At 47.0% G+C, this 25116-nt stretch overlaps 1 protein-coding gene across 3 annotated transcripts in view; it reads left to right on the top strand.

Moving 5' to 3' along the window:
• LOC105564346 (MICOS complex subunit Mic60) overlaps window positions 1-25116 on the top strand; it is a 39024-nt gene that overhangs the window by 1867 nt on the left and 12041 nt on the right. For all 3 annotated transcript variants that reach the window (XM_012016655.1, XM_012016654.1, XM_012016656.1), the window contains 4 exons: window positions 32-239; window positions 683-1094; window positions 1236-1370; window positions 9253-9481. In XM_012016655.1, coding sequence (XP_011872045.1) covers window positions 32-239; window positions 683-1094; window positions 1236-1370; window positions 9253-9481 — 984 coding nt within the window. The remainder of the gene's footprint in view (window positions 1-31; window positions 240-682; window positions 1095-1235; window positions 1371-9252; window positions 9482-25116) is intronic.

Genomic DNA, 25116 nt, shown 5'->3' with positions numbered 1-25116 from the left:
TGTGAAAGATAAGTAATTCATATCTTTACAGTTACAAAGCCAGCGCCGCCTCCTAAAACTATACGCGACGAATTGATGCCGCAAAATCTCATCGAGTTGGAAACGTACTGCGGCGAAGCGGCCGCTAAAGCTATCGCGGCGTATCACGGAGCGGTGTGCGCGCTTCAGGAATACAATAAGGATGTTGTCAATGTGGTTGAGAGTGGTGGCACCACGATAAGCGGAGTCGTCTGGCAAAGGTAATCGTCGTTTATGTAATCAATAGAGGTGTAACATTTTGATGTTATTTTTTGGCGTCTTTTGCGTTTTGTTTTTCCGGATTTTGCATTATTTTGATAATGTTTTTGATAATGCCGTGATCAGAGGTGGGCAGGGCTTCAGTAAGACGACTTGGGTCCGGTTTCACCAACGTCTCTTAACTTTAAACTTAGTTTAATTCGTTCTTTGTCTCTTTCCAACTGTTACTTTAGAAAGGCGCAAAGAACGAATTAAGCTAAGCTTAAAGCTAAACAACGTTGGTGAAACAGGGCCTTAATGTTTCGATAGAACAATTTACGACGTTTATTCTCTCTCTGCGGGGTAAAAAGGCTAAACATATGTTAAATAACGTCACACCTCTAGTAATCAAGTCTCACACTTCGTTTGTGTATCGATTGTGTAATCAGATCTGTCACGTTCGCAGGTTGAAGGAGGCGACGGAAAAGAGGAAACAGACCGTACAGCAGGCGGAGGAGCACGCGAAAGATGCGTTGGATTCTCTTAAACGCATGTACACTCTAATCGACGAGCCTATGCTCGAAGCGGCCGCCCACATGAAGACCGCCGCGAGGCGGAACATCAAGAAGATTATGGACGACGTGGATGAAGCCAAGAAGAAATATACCGAGGAGTTGCAGAATTGTAACGTCACGGAGCGCTACTGGAAGCAGATTCAGACGGCGCGAAACAACTTCAATGAAGAATTGCAAATTCTGTTTCCCAATATAAATATTCATGACAAGAAGCTGTCTGTCAGCGAAGAAGCCTTCGATTTGTTCGTCCTGCATATGTATCACAAAGTCAACAATCTGCAAAAGGAGCTGGAGAAATTAAGAGTAAGTTGTGGCATTATTTAGTTGACGTAAATCCCGTGGTCTTCAAATTTTATATTTTCGAAACGCGATTCGCGCACAAGATCGATAATACTGCGTCGATAATGTCGTCACTGTCTTCAGAGGAAAATTACTTAATTACAGACAGTCAGCGAAGCTAAAGTGAAGGCGGCACTGAGAACGACGGGTGAAGACACGACTCAGGAAAAGCTGGACGCGCTAATAAGCCTCGCGCTCAACCAAGAGAGGCTCGAGCTTGAAGATGTGCACGCGAAGAAGGTAAGAAGTGTCTTCGTTATATTTTTAATTAAAAACGTGAATCACATGAACACGGACCTTTATAGAAAAGTACATTTTTTAATTTTTCGGAACTTTCTCAGAACGACATAATTTTAAATTTGTCAATTGTAATTTGCGAACGTAACGCGATTTATCGCGTTTCTTCGTGCATTCCGCCGTAAAGAATGGCTAATTTTATAATGCACATATACGTTTACGAGAATATATTCAAGCACAATTCATGGCTTCCAGACGCCCTGTTTAGCCCGCGAATCGCGCACCGTGTTGCGTGCTTTTACACGCTCCATTCCTGTCTCCTCTTGGTATACAAATACAGATAAACGCGGGCTTTAGCGCCATTATTAATGTTACCCTAGCATTCAGACGAATTTGCACAGCCACGCGTTCGCGCGTGAAATCCAGCTCCGTCGTCGCGGACGTAGCCGCGCGAATTAAAGAGAGATGGCATAAAATAAGACCCTCTCGTTAAATCGTTCCGCGATAATAATCGTGTGAAACGCGAAAAATCTCCGAGAAAATGTATTTCGCGGTGAAAGGGAAAAATGACGGGGAAAGATGGAAGTGGGAGGGGTGGGGGGAGAGGAGAGGTATTTAAAAGCCAAGCGGTGGAAATGATGGTGCTTAAGTTCTAAAGCGGGCGAATAGAAGAGATCACGGTGATAAAACGGACCTTCGTCGGAATAAGAAAGTAACAACGGGTCACCCGAGTCACAGCCGCTCACGTCACACGCTTTACTGCTTCGCAGGGTCTCCCGGGCCGAATGACTCGCGGTAATATAAAGTAATATTCGAACATTGCTAAAGTTACATTTTACGAGACCCCTCCAGTGGCGGCCGCGCCACAGAGAGACGCCCCGCTCTGATTAGCCGAAGATTCCGAGTCCAAGTCGAAGCGAACGTCGTTTGGTCACGCACAAATCGAGCGTGGCACAATCGGCTAATCGTATTGATATTCCGCAATTTGTGAAAGGACACTGTTAGATGGCCAGAGTCCTACGTGGACTCTCGTGCCGAGAACGGTACGACGAGAAATTCTCAGATCATACTGTGAAAAGCTGTAATCGTAATTCTTTATTTCTGAAACAATTCAAATTTTTTTACCATCATTTGTAAGGTGCTAAAATTAATTTGAAACGTAAAAGCCATTTAGGACCTGGCACAGGTGGAGGTGGCCAGTTAAATTACTATAAGTGAATCCATATACCGTCTTTTTCCAACCTGTCCTGCGCGCCGTTAAATACCGGACATACAACGCGGGTTTTTTCGTTAGGTGAAATCGTTATCGTCAGTGACAATTCACGTGTTATAAAATCGCCGAGCGATTTGATTAATTAAGTTAAGATCAAGTTAAAAAGTCAGACATTGCGCGTCGCGTAATATTGACGACGCGTTCTTTTTCTCGGCTCAAACAATCCCTCATGTCCTCCCACTTGCGCTCGGTAAGACCGTGCGCCAACTTTGCGAGTCAAATCGAGATCGAATCGCCCTCCGCGGTGGAGCCGAGTCGTATTCAGATCGGGGCACAGGTGCATCGGTGTTTTTGTTCGTATACGCCGAATTGAAATCGGCGCATCGCGGCGCCGTATGTAACGCCATACACGGCGATGCGCCCGCGTCAGAGGATGGCTCCCAGCGACCGTCGGACCCCCCCTTTTATTTATTTCCATTTGGCCGGGCGCCAATATTTCGACAGCAACGGGGGCGATATTATTCCCTTGGAGTATACGGCGTTTGTGTGCCGTAGCCCGTGGCCGTACGCCACCGGGAGGAATATCTGCTGAGGAACCATTGTGACTCGCTGTCCTCATAGTTGTCCGACAGCTCTTTTCCGGCCCCCCTTCTTTATATCCCCTCCCCCCGTCTCTCGGTCTCTCTATCCCCCCGGGGCCGCGCCGCCGAATATAAATCTTGTCGAATCGATCCGCGCGCGCGGCGGGCTCTCGCACGACCTTTTGTTCTCGTTTCGGACGGGAACAGCGGTGTCCTCTAATTGCTATTTGTCTACGAGCTTCCGGTACCGCTCGTTAACGTCCGGTCGAATATTTTAACGTTAATGCATCGCGGACGTATCGCCGACCGATATCCCCCCCGTCATCCATTAAATTGCATATATACATATATGAGGAAGATAGCGGAATTAATTAAATGGTAATCATTGTATAATTTGTTCATAAGTTGCCGCTAACAAACGATCGTTCGTTCCGCGACAGTCGCGATGCGAGGCCGTTGGGGGGGCAAACGCGAAACGAAAGTGTGTCGTGTCGTCGTCGTCGGTGTCGCGAACTTTATGATGCGTTTGCGCCGCTGCTCGTCGCGCAAAGAGGGGTCCTCTCTCGCGTCATTTAATTAACGTAGTTTCGCCACGGAAAAACAACTCATCGTCGTCTTCGTCAACGACTCCGAATGTTTTCGTCCCAGCGTCGCAAAAGCGGAGGCGAAGTCGCGCTGCAAATCATCGGCCAAATGAAGCCGGTCATCGGAAAGGCCACGGGTCAAATTTTTTCGAATGAGTTGGAGGAGTTAATTAGGTTTTTTTTTCTTCGCGTACGTGTATTCGGGGTACGTGTGTGTCGACGGCCACGGTAGAAAAACGTCCTAAGCAGAAATGTTCGGGGGGGGGGGCACTGTACGATGAAAAAGTTATTGGTTCTCGTGGAAAAAGTGTACTTTATTAAAATATTCATTTGCGTTTATTACCGAATACAATTATCGAAACTATTGAATTATTGGTTACAAATAAGAATGATCTGTTATCTTCAAGAATTAATTTCTACATTCTCATATATATAAATACAAACACACGCGTACAAACAATCTAAAAATATGTATCTTGAATATAGAGGCAAGTCCTCTATTATGAAATAAGCTCTTAATATGAGATAGCGGAGTTTCTGCTAAATTAATAGGCGTCATCTGTTGGTCCCATCGTGAATTTATTGCCCTTCTGGTGAAATATTCGCGTAATTGTGGCAAAAAAGATTTATGATCGAATTTGATTGTTGAAAGTCTCATAATGTAGGATTTTTCTCTACTAAATAAATTAAATATAAATTAATCGAAAGGACGCTGTTTATCAAGCGCTTCATTGTTTATATCCGTAACAAATAAATAGATTTTTCCGCGGAGCCAAATAGAAGTCGTAGTAAGGATACGTTCCAGGATCGTAGGGGGCTTGAAAAATTCATAGTTCCTTATCTGCCTCCGCCGTTTGGGATTTGGCCCGGTCGCGGGATATCTTTATGGTGGTACACCTGAAAGTTATTTACCGCGACGGACGTGAATTATCGATGAAACTTTTTGTCACGATTTGTTTTATCCCGCCCGCGCGCGGGGGTTTACCTTACTATCGTCTAGAAACAAAATGCGAGCAGCGAAACTCGCCCGAGCCATTTTCCGGAGCGCATCGCCGCGCGATACCACTCGCCAAAGTATCGCCGATAATTTTAGCGCTCCTGCGCGAACAGGCAGCTACACTGTGCGACTAAAATGCCCGGTGTATTTAATAGAAATTCTTACGGAAGCTAATAAATTCCGCAATAATAAACGGAAGTCCGCGCGAGTCCCACGCTCCCTTCCCGCATTGAGCTTGCACTTGAATTTCTAGAAAGATACACCGATACCGTGAGCTACAGGAAAGTTGCCGCTTCGGCAGTTTCAGTTAATTAGCTCCTTCAATTTTAATTCGAGTATTCCCTTTCTCCTTTTAACGTGCACACACGCTTTTACGCCTTCGGGAGTCGTTTGGCCGCACACTTCGGGCGCGAGGTGATGCACTCGTTCTCCAGAAACGATCTTTAGCGCACGTGCGCGACGTGGCGCCGATCGTATATCCGCTTTTACGACGGAAGCGCTCGCCGGTAGGAAAAATATTACTCGACGTGTATAGGACGACTAACCAGCCGCGCGAAAGAACGAGCGTTTAAGGGTTCTTCCCCGTGGGGGCGTCCTGTAAATCTAGAAATTCCCGCGTTAACGTCAATGCGGTCACACGTGCTGCACCGATCATGCGCGGTACAGTGATGGACAGAGTGGTTGCGACACTTTTTTTTAAATTTTTTAAGAGTTTAGGAACACGCATTTAGATTGAGGGTTGCGTTTCAAAATCTTCTCCGAGGAATACGCCACTCAATGGCCGTTTACACGTTGTTAATCGTACACGTTGACAGTGTGAATTTTCCACACTAACCAGGCAACGTTAATTTCACATCGATAAGGTGAGAATTATATAAGCACCTGTATGGGGTGTCAATTCCACACCACTGGTGAGAATTCACATCCATATTTCTTAGAGTGTACTTCATAGTTTTCCATCGCAGATCGATTTCTTTTTTTTTCCGCTCGCGCCTTTTCCCATGAATCGCAGACACCTGTCTCATTTTGCACTAAGATTCTGGAATTAATTCTGGATTTAAAAACGACGTCGTCGGTATTCTGAATTTTCGTCGAGTCTTTAATTGAATAATGTGGAGTGTTCTAGTTCGTCCCTTATTTCAATGACGAATTCCTCGAGAGGTTTTACTTGAGGAAGATGTTGCGGTGAGGTTTCATCAATCGGAAATTTTCGATTCAACATTGAAATCATGGTAATCGAATCGCGAATCGAAGTTCCGAGGGAAAAAGTTAAGTTCGATTGAATATGGACAATAAGATTTTTTCTTTCTCGTTTAATTGCATCTCAGAAGCTTAACGAAAAGCCTTTTCCGATAGGGTACTATCGAACGAGCACTTTCGAAATTGCCGGTTGACACTTGACATTTTATTTGAAGACACGTCGAACGGGCAGACTAATTCGCGTTGCAAAACAGGAGGAATTTTTTGCATCGGAACGGCGGAATCGTCGTTGCAAGGTCCAATCTATTTTCTTAGTGGTAACTCGGTAACCGTCGTAAACTCTGATCTATTTCGCAACGGGAATATGCGCGAGCTAATAAATAAATTTCGCGCGAGCCTCTTCTCGTATTACTTGCCGTCGACGCGAAACGAAGATATGGAAGACACGTGTGTGCGCGATGAGGATGAACAGTTCCCCGGTTCAGAGGATTTTTATAGATCTCAAAGAGGGACGCGAATAAAATTCTTCCGCTTCAGCGAAGTTACATTGAGATTTACGACACGCGTAACTCCTGAAAGTCCTTTATCACGGGCGGTTTACTTTTAAGTACCAAGTGAAGAGGAAATCAATCTCGATTTCATTAAGAGAGAAAAGGAGCGTTGTTCCCTCGATCATCGAGGACGCCACGTCGAACGCGGGGTGCGAATCGCGCGGATTTCCGTCCACGATATCTCGAAGGGAGCTTCGACTTTTTCCGTCGGCGAACTTTCGATCGCTCGGCGCGAGTTAATAGCCCGAAATCCGTTTTCCTTTCTCTCGGAGAGGATCTCGCCGCCGCATCCGTCGCCCGATCCCCAGGTAGATTGCCGTACAAATCGTTGTCATTAAATTAGTTACGAGCCGGGGAAAAAAACCGCCGCGATTCCATTCGTTCGAATCCGTCTTCGCGAGAGATAAACGCGAGTACCGAGCGGAATTCGTTATCGTCGGTATTCGAGGACGGGGAGGGAAAGAGAAAGAGAAAGATAAACGTAATACACAGAGGGGCACGAGATAGGTAACTGCATTGTCTAGCTGGAGGGACCTTTTTGCAATTTAAATCGCAAGGGGGATATACGAATGTCATTATCATTTCCTTTTGACGGACGCTCGATTAAGCAGCGCGTGTATTAATAACCACCTTACTGATCTTTCCGATTCCTTGATCCAAGCGGAGAAAAATGTCGGAATAATTAGTGGAATAATTGCGACAGAGTAAATACCGTAATCCCGTAATCGACGATACGGAGCGGAAACAGCTGTGTTTGTTGCGAGCGGAACAATTTTCGCGTGACTTCGCGTGAATATAAACGGCTCGCGTTTTTCCTCTACCGTATTTAATTAATCCGGCTTGGCGCAATTGCGGCATGCGACCGGTGTTAGTGAAGTGTTTTGGATTTGCCAAAACGGATTATAGAACGTTGAGCCAGCTTAGCTCGGCCGAATGGAAAAGCCTTGCCTTTGCCATTATTTTTTTTTTGGCATGTTTAAGTCATATATAAAATATCAATTTTATGTCGATTAATTTCAGATAATTTACGTGGAAAAATTAATTTATAATCGAGAGATATTCCGTGAATAGGAAGCACTAATGAAAAAAAGATTGTATTGTAATTTCCTGCTTTTGCAGAAATTAAGATTCGTTGTTCGAGGAACAAGCGCAGCTTCTTTTAATATTCAGGTCGTCGCGGCAACGACGATGGCAACGTGAAAAATAGTCAGCTTTAAGATTACGGCTCATTTCCATCTGTCCTCGATTCCGCCGCATTTTGCGCCGCACAGAGACAACGGTATTTCTTCGTGTATTATCGGTGTTAACGACATTAAGTATCCGAAGAGCTTGACCGATCTGTCCTCCCAGATCGCGAAGCCTGGGGTGTAACGCGCGCGAACAACGATCGAGAAGTCTCGCGTCCTGTGGCGTCGGTAGAGATCCCTCTCGCACCCTTGACTCAAACGGGTCGGCGAAGTTGTCGGGTCAGCCGGGCGTTAATTATTGACACGGGCACTCGGTACATAGAGTTCCAGGCGATGGCGGGCCGGTGCATGTCCGCGGACCGTCCCAGAAACACGGATCCGTGGACGTTGTATGCGAAACACAACGTTGGCCGGGGAGTGAAAAGGGTGAACCAAGTGGGGCGAGACGACGTCGGCGGACAGGAGATAGAGGACGTATCAGACTTTCGAGGCTTGGGTCGCTGCCCAATGAGGGCGGTCCCGGTGATGCCTTAAGTGCGGATAATTCATCAAAGTCTCATTAGGCTAATGCCTCGGGCCCTGTATCTTGAACGGTATTATCACGCCGAGAGTGGCGATTGCCGCGGGATTGCAGGAGCGTCTCGGGGAGATTTTTCGGTTTTTAATACAAAAAGGACACCCTCGATGGTTACCAAGAGGAGCAGGTTTTCGCCAAATTCTATCGCTTCCGACTCGGAATTGTCCCTCTTCGCGTATTTCTTTGTACCGAGGTCTGGTTCCAAATAAAGGGCGTTAAGTGGCACGGATCTCGAGGAAATCTATTTTTTTTTTCCTCGTCGTTCCTCGAGAATCGGGCCACCGATGTTCTCGTTTCTCTGTACCTCGCAACAACGTCGCCGGTGCTGTCGAGAGACACTGTTTGTTCTAGACTTTAAAGCACTGGCATGCAACGTCTTATCTAGTTTCCTGAAACTTTGGCTTATCTCTCACGTGACGTTCATTTTCTCTTATCCCGTAGATAGGAGATTTGAAGGGGCCGAGGAACGTGACGTTACAAATCCGCGGTGCACTTGCATTTAATAAAATGTAAAAAGCTCATGTTGAAATTATCAACCAACATTAACATCAGGAAAGGCAGAAAAAGATAAAAGAGAAAACATTGCATTTCTGATAAAAAAGGAGTACACGGAGAGAATTTTCTCTTAAAATTTACCTTGAAAATCACGTAATCGTGGGACAACATGACATTTTAAACAACTGTACGAGAGCTTCTTGAATTTTTACCATACATCCTACTAGTATTGAAATGTATACCAAGTATAATTACTAGTAGAATGTATGACAAAATTTCGAAAAACCCTCATAAAATTCTCCGAAATGTGTTGCCCCACGATTACGTGATTTTCAGGATAAACTTTAAGAAAAATTTCTCTCCGGGTATATTTGATTTCTGTGATATAAAATCATGTTTCTTTAATTATTTACGCCACTGAAAAAAGTTTATAAGACGAGCCAATGAGGTATGCGTGTTGCTCGTTCAAGTTTTTACGAGTGTCCGTCTTTGTGTGTCAGCTGCTGACGGAGCAGAAGACGCTCGACGACGAGATGCGGCGGCAGTTGAAATTGCAGTCGGAGATACACGCCGATCATCTGCGAGAGGCACTTTCGGTCAAAGAGCAGGAAACGCAAAGGATGCTGCAGCGCGCGCTCAACGACCAGGCCGACGCCGACGCCATAAAGCACAAGACGCAGCTCGCAGAGGTAGTCGGAAGGTCACGTGCCGTCACAGCCGCTCTCAAAGGTAAGTTACGTATCCCTGTATACGTTGGTCCGAGCCGGGAAGAAGTCAACGTTTCCGCGAGGAAAGTGCAATCGCGTGATCGCGACTTATGTCGCCTTAAAAGCAACTTCAATGCCGATCGAAAATTACTGCGAAGTGTCATTTAATTCAGTAAGATCGAGCTCGCGAATAATTCTGCGTAAACCATTGCGATGAGTCTCATAAGAAGCCATCGTAGCCGAGGATGAAAACGTCCATCAGTCAAGTAAATGATCAATGTCCATTGTGCCGTTCAGCGGACAAATCATCTTTCGGGGAGATGCCCTCGCCCTTTGTCGTCTCGACCATTGTGCCGTGCCCCGGCGTTTAATTACAGGGGCAAAAAACCCGGGTCTGGTCTCTATAAGAGACCGCGTGCGCGCTCGCGCCCGCGCCGTGAAACTGTCGGCGACATTTCGAGACGCTTGATCTCCTCCACTGTTTGTCCTTACCCAATCTCTTTGTCCTTTCGACGGTAATGGACCTCTCACGGCCCCCGAGTTTGGGTCGAGCCGACTCGAGTTTCACCATCGAACGCTACACGTAGCGTTTGCGCGATCAGTATTGTTTGCGACTTGCACCCTCTCTGTCTTTCACCGAACCGGACATGTAACTTAGCCACGGATGTTTACAAAGGGGGAAAGATACGATTCCGTAATTGTTCGCGACAGAAGAGTAATACCTGACAGCGCGGTCCCAAGGCTGTCCAACCGCCCTGAGGTCTTCACGTCTGACGAAAAAACAATGAGAATACATAAAAATAAAAAAAAATTTGAAGGAATAAAGGACTAAGAGCCGTGACAGGGTGTTAGTGTCTAAATATTTTATTCTACATTTACTTTATTTAAATTACTTTCATTTAATTATTTGGTCCGGTGGGTGGGTAATCATGGGGATGCATTGTAGGGATGATTGCACTGTGTTTTAAGACGATTTAAGTCGGCGCGCAGTTCTCGTTTTCGAACACTGTCACGGTAGGTGGCATTCGGGAATCAACATTAGACTGTTTATTGCGATGAATATTGCCACATGCCTCGGTGGTCGAATTGGTTGAGACGATTGGTTGAGGTGATATGTTTTCGCAATAAATTTAGAATAAAATATTTAGACACTAACACCCTGTCACGGCTCTTAGTCCTTTATTCCTTCAAACTTGTGTTCATCACATTTGATCCATACGAATTTTATTAATTTGTACAAAATACCCGTACTTTTTATCCTGAATACTTATACATATTTGTATACACTTGATTTCAATAGATACGTCGCGCGTGCGTATTACAAAATGCGAGGAAGCGATCTTAAAGAGGGGATCTGCATACTTGCCGAATACCGTCGGAAGTTTCTTAAAATTGTAAAAGTGCCGTTGGAATGCCGGCGATGCTTATCGAATACTGAACGAAGTTCGTCGAATGGGCCAAGTTTTATCGCGCGTACACGTAGCACTTGGTGCTATTATTTCGTGCGGTAACTTTGTAATCCGCGTACGAGGCGCGCGACACTCCGAGACCCGCCTGGCTAAAGATATCAACGGGGTGTATTTGCCCTTTCCAGTTTTACTGGTAGCAGAGGGGCCGTCGGGGTTTAATCCGGATTAACCCTGTTCGAGTTTAACACAGCGATGGCACCTCCAACGGTCCCCTTATCGTCGCCGCCCGCGCTCTCCCGTATCCGGCCGGTCGAGATTAATTCCCGATTAACAAATCTCGTACACACGCGACATGCACTCATTGCGCAACGCGCCGGCCGATAACTATCTTTAATTAGTTTCCGTTCGAGTAATTTTCCGGTCACCGAACGGATTACGAACGCGACACGTTATCGATACTTGGCGCTCGCGCCCCACGACGGCGGCTCGCAGGCGTTACATTATTGAAAATCGTTGTCCGCTCGTGGAGATGTATCTTTTTTTTTCGTTTGCAACGATCCCCTCCCCGCAGGAGAACCTGCGTATTTACTATCTGAACATTATCGATTATCGTCCGCGTTTAATCCCGTGCGTTTCTCGCTGGTAAAGAGTGTCCGATGTTTATTTTATCCCGCGCGGTATATTAATTGCGACGCAAAGAGAGAACGAGAGAGGGGCTTTTAAATGAGGGAGGATCTTCTTTTTTTTTTAAATAGCTTTTATTCCTCGTATTCGACGAATGGCGAGTAGCGCGCGGAACGAATTTCGGTGGAATTCATTGCGGTTTTCCGACAAACGGTTTACTTCAACGCGAAAATAACGGTAGCTTCCCCGCAAACTATTGTGATATTTTCATTGGACCGTTTCTCATCGAGTTTCTCGATTAAAACGTCCTAATTTCCCGGTGGTCTACCGGCGCTTATAATTATTGTCCTAATTGCGGATTGTCTCTCGAAGTAGTGTCACCGAATTCGGCCGACCGGGAATATTTCTCGCTGGCGAGAAAGAGAGAGGGAGAGAAGAGCACGGTTGTTCCCGCGGAGACGCTTTTCGCTCGTTAATTAACTTTGCCCAACAAGCGGACGGAAGTGTAGGTGGAGGTGCCCGGGAGGAGAAGGGCGGAGAAAGAAACGCGTGGAATACGGTGCTCACCGCTGCATAATATCCATTATCCGGCGAGGAGTTCTGCGTTTAATTTGGTGAATTACGTCGTTTTATGCCGACGCGCTTGCTGCCGGGGACTCGGAGGGCGGGCCGCACGAGCGGGCGCTACCGAAAGTTAATAAAATGCAGATCCCTCGGAAGGGCCTCGTAAGGGCCTCGTAAGGGCCTCGTAAGGTAGGGACGAGAGTCTCGCGGGGGAGAAGCGCGAGATCCCGTGATTTTACAAGCCCGCGTTGTGAGGGCGCGATGAAAATAAAGGCATTATTGACCTTTCGTAAGCATCTCACGAGGAAAAAAGTGTGGCAAGGACGGCGAGAAAGAGAAAAAAGATACAGCTCTCTTCTCTCTCTTTCCCTCTCTCTCTCTCTCACTCTCTTTCGCTCTTTCGCTGATCGCTCCTGCAACGGCGGTGGCACAGAAACGTATTTCATGAATAGAAATTAGCAATAAAAAGATGGCATGAAAAGAGATGAGGATGGAGGCGCCGAGGTGTAAACTTCTAGATTTCAACGTGGGCAATGTTGCGCCAGCGGGGATGTGGTAACGTTCGGTATCGGGTCTCGGCGAGCCGTGAGGGAAGGCGGAAGAAGAGATTCCGGAGTTTCATAAAAGTGGCGACTTTCGATTAGGGAGCTCGAGAGATGGCAATTTCGCCACAAGTAGAATGGTAGCGATAAACTTTGCATATATTTGAATTTCGTCCCGTGTCCACGTTTCCGGTCGCCGCGAACCTTGATCGTTCAGCATCTATTGTACGATGCAAAACTCTAAAGTTCTTACTTATACAATATGAGCAACGAGGAACGGCGGGATGACGAGCGCATGTTTTCTCGTGCAGCCTGTTCTCCGGACGTCGATCTCAGGGCGAGATTGTCGTGAGTAATTAAACAACTTGAATTATTGTTTTCTTGAAGGAATGAAGGACTAAGGCCCGGTTGCACCAACGTCACGTAATTTTAACCGTAGCTTAATTCACTCTTCGTCGCTTTCCAACTGTTTCCCTTAGAAAGAGACAAAGAGTGAAATAAGCTAAAGTTAAATCTAAGCGACGTTGGTGCAACCAGGCCTAAGAGCCGTAACAGGGTTTTAATATCTAAATATTTCAAATTCTAAATTTATTGCGAAAAATATTACCTCAGCCAGGGTTTGAACCTGAACCTCCCTCTCGCTAGGCGGGCGTTTCAACCAATTCGACCACCGAGGCACTTGGAAACACTTCTCGCAATAAACAGTCTAATGTTGATTCCCGAATGCCACCTGTCGTGACAGTATTCGAAAAACGAGAACTGCGCGCCGATTTATATCGTCAGACTTAAAACACAGTACAATCATCCCTACGATGTATCCCCAATATTCCCGAATTATTGTGTAATAGAAGTGTGCGGATTTATTATAGCTGAGCTCTCTTATCGTACAATGTAAACGCGGGAGAAAGGCGGTCACACAGGGCGGCTGGCAGGGCAATAAAACGGACGGATGAGGGTGGAGAGTCAGAAGGAAGATCGTAGGTCGCGGTTTTATCAGCTCGACAAACCGTCTAACATATGCGGCGTGTGCTCCAATTATAACTTTCGCCATACGTCTCTCGCGGGCGCTATTAAGGGTCAGTACGCGACTGCCACGTGGAGCGCAGGGGTGGCGGGGAGAAAAAGCGTGTCGAAAAACGCGGCAGCATCTCGTACCTCCGCGGACGTTTATTGTCCTCGCGCCGCCGACGGGCTTTCGGCAACGAAGAAAATAATAACGTCGTAATTCACGGTAACGAGCGCGGTGGGACGCGAATTGTTTTCGCCCGAGGCGAGAGACCGCGAGACGCCCGATTTTCCGAAATTTCCCTTTCGGACGGTAGGAGGATCCTCCCGCGCGGGAGACGCGGGGGTGTCTAATCTCGTTGCCGTCGGGACAAAATAGACTCGCGATTCATCGGGGAAGCCCCCGTAACGAGCCAAGTATCGCGATACGCGGTGCATATTCATGCGCTCGACGGGGACTTAGGGGATGCTGGAGTGATTCTGCACTTTTCGCACCTTTTGTCCCCGGAACTGTCAATTCATGATCTTTTGTTAGACTTCTAAACTTAATTTCAATGATACCAAGCTGCTCTTCAATTTAGTTCCGATTAGCGGAACACCGGTCGGTCTGTACACAAAACTCGAGTCGAAATTTTGGTACTATTTGGACACTTTTAAGGATAATTTACACCTACATAGACCGGCAATAACCTACTTTGATGACATTATATTTTTCGCTCCTCCCTTGAATCTTTAATTCTAAAAATTTACTTTAGCCCCTACTTAAGAGGACCTACTTTAATGCTAAATTGGCGAAAGTAGACATTTCCGACACTATCAGTTTTAAAGTAGGAGTAAAGTTTGTACTTGCAGTTCGACCTCTTTTACTGTCTTAGGTTCTACTACATAATAGAATTTAAGGTTCAACATAATATAACGGCCAAAATTTCGACTCGGGAAGCCACGCAATTTGTATATTACTTACACAAATGTTTTCGTGAATTCGCAGCATCTAAGATGCAAAAAGATGCGAGAGGTGCAGAATCGCTCCAGCATCCCCTTAACTAATGCCGCGTCGAGAGCTACTCGACGCGTGCGAGATGACGCCGCTCGCTCGCGTCGGACGCGGAATCCTTCGGGAGGTAGAGATACCGGCGCTGCATCCCCGCCGACGCGGTTTACGCTCTTCCTTGCCTTGGCAAGTTTCCACCCCCGCAAAAATACGCGGGATAGATCACCGCCGCCGTCGAATATTTCCGCCGCAATTACGTCGCGTTAAATTCATCGGCGTCGCCGGCTACGCCCGACGGTCCCGGCCTTGCCTCTCATCCGTCCCGAAGACAACTCTCCTCGGCGGAATCCCGCGAATAACGACGGATTTCGTCCTTTACGATCCGCGCGCGCAGGGGACGTTTTCAAATTCAAGAGACGCAAGAGACGCACGTAGCACGGTTGCGCAAGCTGCGTTACTAGATTTACAATTCGCGCGATAGATCTTGTTCCTCCGCGTTCTTTTTCCTTCGCGATGTCCCCTGCATAAGATCGAACCATAGTATAACCATAGTGTAACTAGTATGCCCACTCTCTGTCGGCCCTTTGATCTTTTCTCTTCTGTTGCCTCCGAGGAGGAAACTGCTAACTAAAATTTTGTACACCAATGCCTACTAAATGCCCAGTGGGCATTACTTTATCTTATTATCTTATTTTATCTTGTTTTATCTAACTTTATCTTATTTTTATGATGCCCCAGCAAGGCCTAATGCCCAAATTAGTGCCCAAAAATGTCCAGTAATGCCGTAAATCTGTACACCACAGTGCCCTCAGCGGTTTCCCCCTCGGTTGCCCCACTATTTATTAGACGAAGATGAAGCGACTACTCAACTGTCAGCTATCTCGTTCTAAAGTTCGTGCATGTTCTCAACACGGGAGAGGTAGGGAACGCGCAGTCTGTTCTTACTATGTCTATGGTTGCGGGTATTAAAATACGGCCTTAAAGGAGAGCATCGACGCCTCGTATAACGGCATTTATTTTCATTCTACTGCTGAATAAATATTATTTTCGCGTTGCTGAGAGGGAGATGGACGGCGGAACAAAAGGAGCGGCCGGCTCTTCTCGTTCCGAATCAATTGATTCGATTAGCGCCGCCCGTTATCGTTCGCGCGGAAGTTGAAAAATTTTAATGGAGGATAATAAATCTCTTAATTGACTACGAGAGTCATATTCCGTCGGAATTTACGGCGCGCGCTTTTATTGTTGAACCACTCGCGATTGTTTGCGCGGCGAATTAACTTTTTCTCGCCCGTACGGTATTGCGGATGTAACTTTTCTTCGCGCGTAGCGGATTCACGTTATTCGCAGACGTGAAGTTAAAGGATATCGAGTCGCCTGTAATATTTTGTCCGTACATCGCGGAGGAACGTGGTGCGCGAATCTGCAAAAACGACGCCGAATATCCGTGAAAGTCTGACTTTTTTTTTACGCCGGCGGGTCTGCGGACATAGAATTGGACGCTTAATCGCGAGCGCACGAGCGTTTACGATTCAATATTTTCTCGGTCGCGCGCGAACGCCGCGCGACGACCTTCGCAATTCCCTCATAAATCAGACAGTACGTGTTCCTCAGTGCCGAACGTCTCAAAATTAATAGCGTGACAGCTGCGAGCGGGACGAATAAATGTGGAAACGCATAAAAGTTTGGGACGCGACGCAGGATGGGGATGAAAGTGGAATACTGATGGGAACGTGTGTATAGATATATTTAAAAAAAAAGTGTATGTGTGTGTACCTGTCCTAAAAACCGCCGACACACATTTTAATGAGGATTAGCGGCTTGCTGTGAAAATATTATATATTATATATGTTACGGTGAAAAATGGGTAATATTAAAACGATTAATGACATAAAGTGTTGAACGAATATTCTATCAAAGCTAAACTGGGGTAAATAATGAATAAATTTGCCTCCTTGATTATTTTTTTTTGTGTATTTTGCTATAAATATTGATTTTTCTCTCATAAAATTGATGCCCGTCGTAAATATGTATTTGTTCGAGATACATACTGATCGCGCCCGCGCGCATTTTAATTAAATTCGCGTTTAAAATGCGTTCTTTTTTATACGTCGCGCTTTTTATCCCGCGCGATTTTCGTCCCGACGAAAATGGTTTCGGCGAAATCGCGGGGGAGGGAGGGGGTGGAAGGGGTTGGAAAAAAAAGAAGGAAATAGGTCGCCGAGCTGGTGGGTTCCCACGTCAGCCCTTTCTTCTCGCCCTTCGTTTGCGGCCGCGGCGTCTACAACCCTCGCGCGGAAACACTTCGCGAGAAGAAAGGCACTCGTTTGCGCGAGGCTCGAAGAACTAATACGGGTAATATCGAAGAAAAATCGCCCGCGGTCGGCAGGAAATATTACCGCCGGGCATTGACAAAGATTCGCGCGTCGAATCTCGAAGCGGTCAGCATCGTTTCGTGTCCGGTTTGCGACGCCGCGACACACGCGTAGCGCGTCAATTCTTGAATTTTCCTTCGAGAGAGTGTTTGAAAAATTAAACACTACAAGAATCTGTGAAAATGTTTAATTTTAAATTAACGTGACAAAAAGTCGCGCGTCGAATCTCGAAGCGGTTATCATCGTTTCGAGTCTGGTTTGCGACGCCGCGACACATGCGTAGCGCGTCAATCCGCCTTGAATTTTCCCTCGAGAGAAAGCGTTTGAAAAATTAAATAATCCAAGAATCTGCGAAAATACGTAATTTTAAATGAAACATTTTGTCTCCCGAGGGTCAGCCTTATTGCATCCGATGGTATCCGCGCCGAATATATTTCGCCGTAAGTTTCCACTCTGCGTCGGCGCCGCGATGAAATTTGCAAATACCAAAAGGGTGGATCTGAAAAGGCGCTCGTTTTCCACGACGTGATCCTCCGGCGCACAATGATCGCGGATCCCCGCTTTTCCCGGCTTCCCATCCTGTGCTTTTTCTGCGCATTACTGTCGAGATACCGTGCCGTCGGAATGCGGCTTAACCGTGTTCTTACGTCGCCGTTCGAAATGCAACGGGTAACTTTCCCCCGAGAGAGAGAGAGCGAAGCGCTCCTCCTCCCCTATTTCTCCCTCGCGCCGTGTGGTTTCAGCGTCAGAAGACAAGGGCAAAAAGAAAAGCCAGCCGCGTTCTCTTCCAGCCGGCACTCGAGCACCAGGGCTCTCGGCTCGTATTTCAACGAACCGCGGGTGCTCCGCTGGTGCCGGCTCGTGCCAGGAAACTGCACGACAGTAGAAATAAAGTCCTGCTGGAGTTTCGCCGTAACGGCCACAAATAACGTCGACCGGTGGCGCCCGTCACTGGTCCAGCGATACCGGCATTACTTTCCCCGCGATAGAAAAACAACGCTGTTAATGAGAGAAGTCTCCGGGTAGGTACCGATTAGGTGGACGCTTGTATTGACTGTCGCGCAATATCAAGTCGCCGAGTTGCCCAAACTTTGCGAATTTTGTAGAGCGCCGATACGGAAAGGACGGACGCTTCTACTGCGCTAGCATCGCGGCAATTAAAAGTTTTCTCGATTGTCGTAATTGATACAGTTGCTTTTGTGGCGGACCAGTAAAAAGACGACGGCGGATAATTTATAGCGAAATAATTAAAAATAGAATTCTGTCGGTTGCATTCAGTAAACTCGGGGACACAGGATGGTATCGGGAATAATTGCGCATTATTTCCATCCGTTAATTGCAAGTTAATTACTCCGCGATGCTCGCAGAGCACTGCATTTTGTAAATAGCTCTTTTGTCGAGAGTCTGTCATCGTTTAGTGTCTAATTATTTAATAATGCCCAGTTATCAACTGTGATTGCAAGTATAATGCCCCAGAGAGATATTATACGCGTATCGATTTGCGAATGCAAATGTTAATTACGCGACAAGATTCAATGCTCATTTAACGCCGGGTAAAGATAATTACCGTTCAAAATCGAGATTGAAATGGAAATCCGCGCTGTCATTGCCCTGTCGGCCACCGCCGTTTTTTACAGACGCTTAAATAATCTAGCCAGCCGACGGGGGCGACCTGTCGAAACGAAACGAAATCAAAAGCCCGCAACACTGCCGCGCCAAATTGATCGTCCTCCCATCAGCAGGGCTTGTTTCGTTCTTTTGACGGGCGCGCGAGTGCTCGCAGTGATGTTTCCCCTATGATCTTTCTCGGAAGATCGATCTCTAAGGACAGTGGTGTCCCTATTTGTCGTGTAAAGAGAAACTGCATCGAGACGAAGAATTGAGAATCATTGGTCTAGTTTCCCCTCGAAGTCTTCAATCCGATCCCGGTGCGGTGCAGAACCAAATTTAAGTCGGCGGACACGTGCTCGCACTTGTATTCTGCTTTCGGTGGAAACGGTAATTAAATTCGGTCCGCGCCAAAGTAGGATCGAGTTGAAGACTTCGGCGAAAACTCGGCCATTGACGATATCACAGAATTTTGATTAAGGGAACAAGCGCTGGACGCGCGTGAGGTCGGTCTTTTGAAGGCGGGAGATACGGATAGGGTGAAGGCACCTAATATCGCCTACCAAAATTCCAGTCGTTCTCTCTCGATTATTTTTAGATTTTCTTTCGCGTGAGTTCTGTCTCGATTTGTTTACCGTGGCGATAAATTGTAACAATGTTACATTCATACTATGCGTTTTGTCAAAGTATGTGAACGTACGTGCCGGACGTGGCGTTTGATTTCGGGACGTTGACGCGCTGTAACAGCTCGCATTGTGTTTCATGCAATAAACAGCCGTGCGCGCGTATCCGCTTCCCGTTAGATCGAAATGGGAATGTCCGGATTGAGATACATCGACAGCCTGAGATAGTTAATTGCGCTCGTGTCCGATAATCGTACCGTAAAAAATGTACGAAAAATCTACAGCGAGTAAAAGACTTCGTCAAACTTCCGGCAGTTGCACTTTGGAATTTAATTTCTCGCGATCTCTTGTATCTAAATTTTTACCATCTCGCTGAAGTATCGCGTTGCGATTAGCTCGCTAATTAAACATTTATCAATGCGCGAGCATTTTTTGCTTCGACTTGAATAATGCCCTGCCTAAGCGGCGGTGGAAAAACTTGGTGAATCACCCTGTATGTGCTCAAATGCGAAATTGAGTGAAGCGACAGTGACTCTATTTTAACGCGACCGATAAAAAAAAAGGCTCGTCAATCGACGGCTCTCGCGCGATAGATTTATTAATATTGTTTTTGTCGGACGGTCGCTGTACTCGCTCTCTAACCACGACTAATTTACGAACGGGACAATAAACCCGTGCCGGCGGATAGCATTTGCAGCGGCGATTAATTATCCTCGTAGCCGACGCGCGAATTTTTCTACCTGCTAGAGCTCTCGGTTGCCCGATCCTCGAGCTATAGATTTTTTTGTTCGTTTTTATAGAGCTTCGAACGAAAAGCAATCAATTATCCCGAGCGCGAGATCGTCGATGACGGGATTTTCGCGTTTTCACGTCTGTACCATTCCAATTTATTCTCTTCGTGATATTCTTCACTTCCCCCCCCCCCCCCGTGCAACCTATTTTCCGGGAAACCCTTCATCTTAGGATTTAATTTTTAAACAATAAACTCTAGATACGATAAAATTATTTTACGTGTAAACTGGCGAGATGACATGGAAATTAGATTGACGCGTTAAGAGATTAACCCTCGGCGTTAGACACACACCGGTCCAATTTCAATCAGCTGGCGCGGCAAACGTAAATTCTCAGTCGAACGTACAACCGAGTTGGACAAATCGAATTTGCGCGCGTGTAAAACGCCATGAGTAAGAGGGGGTACTAGACAACTTGATAAGCGAGGGCAAGAACTACGCGGAGTTAATGCACGGCGAAGTCGCTGTATCCCAGAGTCTAATAGGCCAATTAAATAGGCCGTCTGCTCCCCTGCGTCGACCGCGCCGTTGCGGCCTGGGAATTTAATTTCTGGGAATTTAATCGGCAGAGTTTGCTCGCCGACCGATATGTTTTATCGCCCCTATCTTGGCGGCCGAGTTAACGTCCCGATAGTGTCCAGAGCAACTTGATACATCTCGTAGCCGAAAGAACCGCTTAAAATAATTTGCTCAACTAATGAAATTTCCGGGGGTCACGCGTCGGAGATAAGAGAGGGCGGGCCACACGTCGTGAATGCTCTAAGCGGAGCGTCACCGTGCGTATCGCGCCCGGAGCAATCGGGCCGTCCTCGTTAGAAAGTTGCTGCCGCGGACGATCTTATTTTGCGATTAAGCCGCAGCGCATCTCCGCCACTGGCCCGGGGTGCCGGTATCTCCCCGCGGGAGGAAAAGTTGACGGCGCGTTTTACGCGATGTTTGGTCGGTGGACCGCGCTGCGCGGAGGCGCAGCCTCGTGATGCAATGTGCGTCGGTGGCGGACGGGGAGGGGGAGGGGGGAGGGAGAAGCGTTTGGCGTGTCGGCGCGACACGGGGGTTGTGCAATCCACCCTTTTGTCGTGCGTCGACCGCATCGTTACGCTCGTCAATCCGAGAGCGTTTCGGAAAACAGGATCACAGAAAGGATGAAGAGCAACAGAGGGCGAGAGCGTGGGTAGGGTAGGAGAGGCTCGCGCGGCGACGAAAGCAGGGCATAGAGCAGCCCTCGAAATTCGCGCAGCTTCCGGAGCGTAAAATGTCACCGTGGCCTGGCGCCGTTTAATCCCCCTCCGAACTGATTTAACCGGTGCTCCGCCTCGTGAAAGACGAGCCGATGGACCGGAAACGACAGAGAGAGCGAGGAGAGAAAAGGTCGCTCGTTCCGAATTCATCCGGATGAACCGATAAGTAGTGTCCGGCCACAAATTCTCGCAATAATAATGCCAGCATTTGAGTTTTCTTCTTATCGATTAGCTGGAATTTAAACTCTCTATGAGAGAGAGAGAGAGAGAGGGGCGGGGGGAGGGGGCGAGAGGGAGAACATAAAATAGAGGAACAGGCGGTGGCAGTGTGTGACCTGGCTCGGCGCCATCAGATAACATACGGAATTTTTTGCAATAAACAGCGGCAGGCGCAGGAATGATTATTAGATTGAAAATATACACATACGAGTATGAAACAAAGCGCGTAACGTGATTGCTAAAGACAAGTGGCGCGATGGTATCGCGGGGGTGGACAGGCTCCGGACACGTACCGTTGCGTTGTAACTAAATTTAATGTTAATCGCATTTAATTCTGCTCGCAGTAGTTCATCAACATTCACAGTAGTTACGTCCGGTTTACGTCGCCCTTATGTCAGCGACATGACAATTGCAAACAGAGCCGGTAACGAGGTACGAAAATTGACACACGTACCGATGTTACAAGATAAACAAACACAGTTTACTGAAATCTCTCTACATATGTGTGTACAGTAACCAATATTTGGCGGGGTAAAATTTAGAGCGCCGATGGTATCGCGGATCGAACCGTCACTCGTTTCGTTGTTAGATACGTGGAGTATAAAGTTCGCATTTCTAGACGCTTCTGGCTTATATTAGAGGGGAAATCCCCGATTTAGATGAGATAGGCTTCTAATATGAGACAGCGGGTTTCAACGTCCAAACTCAATCACAAATCTCTTTTCGCAGCTATTACACGATCTGACGATCAGTTTTTCTCTAGCTCCGGTCTTCGAATATTGCGGGCGCTTCCGACCTTGTTTTCCGACGCGTTTTCTTTCCTTTTATATTGAGACTCGCGTTCTCTTGTATCGATTTTCTTACTCTAATGACCAAGTTATAAGTTTTACACACACACATTTTTTCGTGCTTGAAAAGGACCAAAACCAATGGCCGGAACGTCGCACTATTAACCCAGATAGCCAGTGTGCTCAAGCAATGTATGGAAATAAAATGCCAGCAACCGATGCTTCGCTAAGAATATGAATTTAAAGTTTGGGTGATTTAAGTACAGCTAACATAATGTTACCATACTGTCGTAGTTACACCATCAGAAAGGATTTCTGTTACCGAGACAGACGATATTCTTGACGCATTTATATTTCTCACAACCTCATTTAGTATAAAAATAAGACAACATCAAAATAAAATCAATAATTCTTATTCTCCTCTGTCGAATTAGAAAAGATTGACTTACTATGTTGAGACAAGAGTAACTTGTATAAATGTAAGTTTATATATTCTTGCGTTTAGAATAAATTTTCTCTCCATCTTACAACGCACGAAATTGTGACACCACAATATTCGACTAAAAACGATACATGAATCATTTTATTCTAAATTTTAGAATTTTTCATTTAAGATTAAAATATTCCTTTCTCTATAAAAAATATGATTGTCGCTATATGTCGATCCTATTTTATGATAACATTCAAGTGTAATAGCATTGGATCCGGAAATTTTTTCTGTGGGTGTAAGTGCACTTTTTTTATTAAACAGACTTCACTCCAAGAGCAATAAATTCACAGTGGAACCAACGGATGATACCTATTGATGTAGCAGAAACTCCGCTGTCTCTTGTTAGGATCCTATCTCATAATAGAGGGGGGGGGGGGACTTTCCTCTACTTTTCCCTTCTACTCTTTCACGCGGTGCGTCTGTCGATGAAAAACCGTCCGCGGTCCGGTAATTACGATCTTCGCGAGTACCAGTGGAGACAATTAATTCTGACAGACCGCAGAGCCGAGCTTCGTCCGTCCGAGTGACGATACACCGCCGCCGGGTTGCGCTCGGGCAAACTAGTAATTATCCGGAATAATTGGACGCGTTCATTCGGGGGTTTGATAATTCCCGCGGATACATGGCGGATTTAACTGGAGCCCGGCAACTTTTCGCGACGACGCGACGACGTCCGGTTCGGCCGCGGACAGCCTCGCCCACGTAATAACGCGATTTCGCTCGGCGGGGAGGTGAACGGGGAATGGAGTGGATCGACACGCGAGATGGAGTGGATCCGGCTTGAAACAGTCCCGAGCCCTTCGAACCTCTCCGTTTTCCGCGTCGATGCCCACCGACCAGCTCGAGCGTGAGAATCGTTCGCTGAAAGTCCATCGCGTGGCAATATAAGCACGGAGGGAAAACGGAAGAAAAAGAGGAAAGCGAAGGAAAGCAGATTCCGGGATATACGTCGCACGTCGCGCCAATCGGTCTGTCATTTCGGCCTTACGGTCGCCTTACGTGAAGTCGATGTCGCATCCACCGACGGCGACGTGGGACCCGATGTTGCGCGAGAGGAAAGGAAGAGCGTGCTTCGTGGACATTAATTTATGATCGGTCGTTTATATGCGGGAAACGTAAGCGGCGAACTGCGCGAGTAAACGACGATCCTCTGAAATACCGCGATCTTTTCGATAATTTATCTTTACCACTTACGGCTAAGCACTTTCCGTTTTAGTAGCGATAAAGCCGAAAATAATCGATTATGCGATACTGGCGGTGGGCGTTGCGAGTTAAGCAGGATCCAAGTATTATGTTGTCAAATACCGCAAACGCCCGTAACTCATTTTATCGCGTGTATACTCGCATATTTATACACAAAGATTATTTCCGTGAAGACTCGAAAGTTAAATTGCCTTTTTCATCCTTTTGCCCAGTTCATATTTCGTCCACGTAAAAGATAGAATGGATGGGCCAGTGACGTGGCATTATAGCGGGTCCAGCGGGTATTGCCAATAAAACCGGAACGGTGACTGACAAGCGGATATAAAACCGCGGACTTAATAACTGCCCGGGAATGTTACCGAATAATTATAGTTTCCAGGATACGGCGAGTGTATATTCCGTCCCGCGGATGGAATCCCGCCGCGGCCGACAGGTCGATACGACTTCTATTCGATTTTTCGCGAGAATCAACCTATCGCTCGTGGCTCGAGCCACTCGTGAAAGGAAATAACCGGCAGACGGTCGCGAGCCTGTGTGCAATTGCACCGCCAATAAAGCGGCGGAGCCGGGCGGGCGATAAAGCCGAAGTAGCACGACGGATTCGGTAATTCGCCGCGATTGCGGGCCGGGGGGACCGCCGGTCGGCGGCCGCGAATTTGCGAGGCCGCTTGCTTATGCGGCGAAATTGATAACACGGCCCCGCCCCCGCGGCGACCTCCGAGGCGCCGCGCGATAAAACTGCGCGAAGGATTAGCTTAAAAGGGCGCCGGAATTTTATTGCCGTTGTGCTCCGAAATGATATTGCCGCGGCCGCGTAGTCGCGGATTCGGTTATTCGAGCCCGAGTAATTTAAAACGGGGTATAAAACCGGCGGGGCTTGCTGACTAAGCTCTCGCGACGACTCCCTTTTTTCCCCTCTTCTTGCCGGGCGTATTATGGATATTTTATGAAAAAGCACGATAATGATATTTGGGCGCACAAAAGTGCGCCCCGCACCTCGCCGCGACTGTAAAATTGCAGGGAAGAAGAATGGGGGGGGGGGGCCCTCTATCGCGAGAGATTAATCACGCGCGCGTCTGTGTCCTCGAAACGGTTCGTGCTTTTCGAGCGATTGTCGTTATGAAGAATGATATTGCCCTTATTACAGACCGTAATTGGTATTCGCGTTTCTTTTTTCAACCCAAGCGTGA

This window comes from Vollenhovia emeryi, unplaced genomic scaffold (genome assembly GCF_000949405.1).
Source record: "Vollenhovia emeryi isolate VEMERY1.0 unplaced genomic scaffold, V.emery_V1.0 DF939166.1, whole genome shotgun sequence".
In the NCBI taxonomy this organism is placed as follows: Eukaryota; Metazoa; Arthropoda; class Insecta; order Hymenoptera; family Formicidae; genus Vollenhovia; species Vollenhovia emeryi.
The sequence above is the reverse complement of the archived record's forward strand: the minus strand, read 5'-3'. Positions and strand labels throughout refer to the sequence as shown.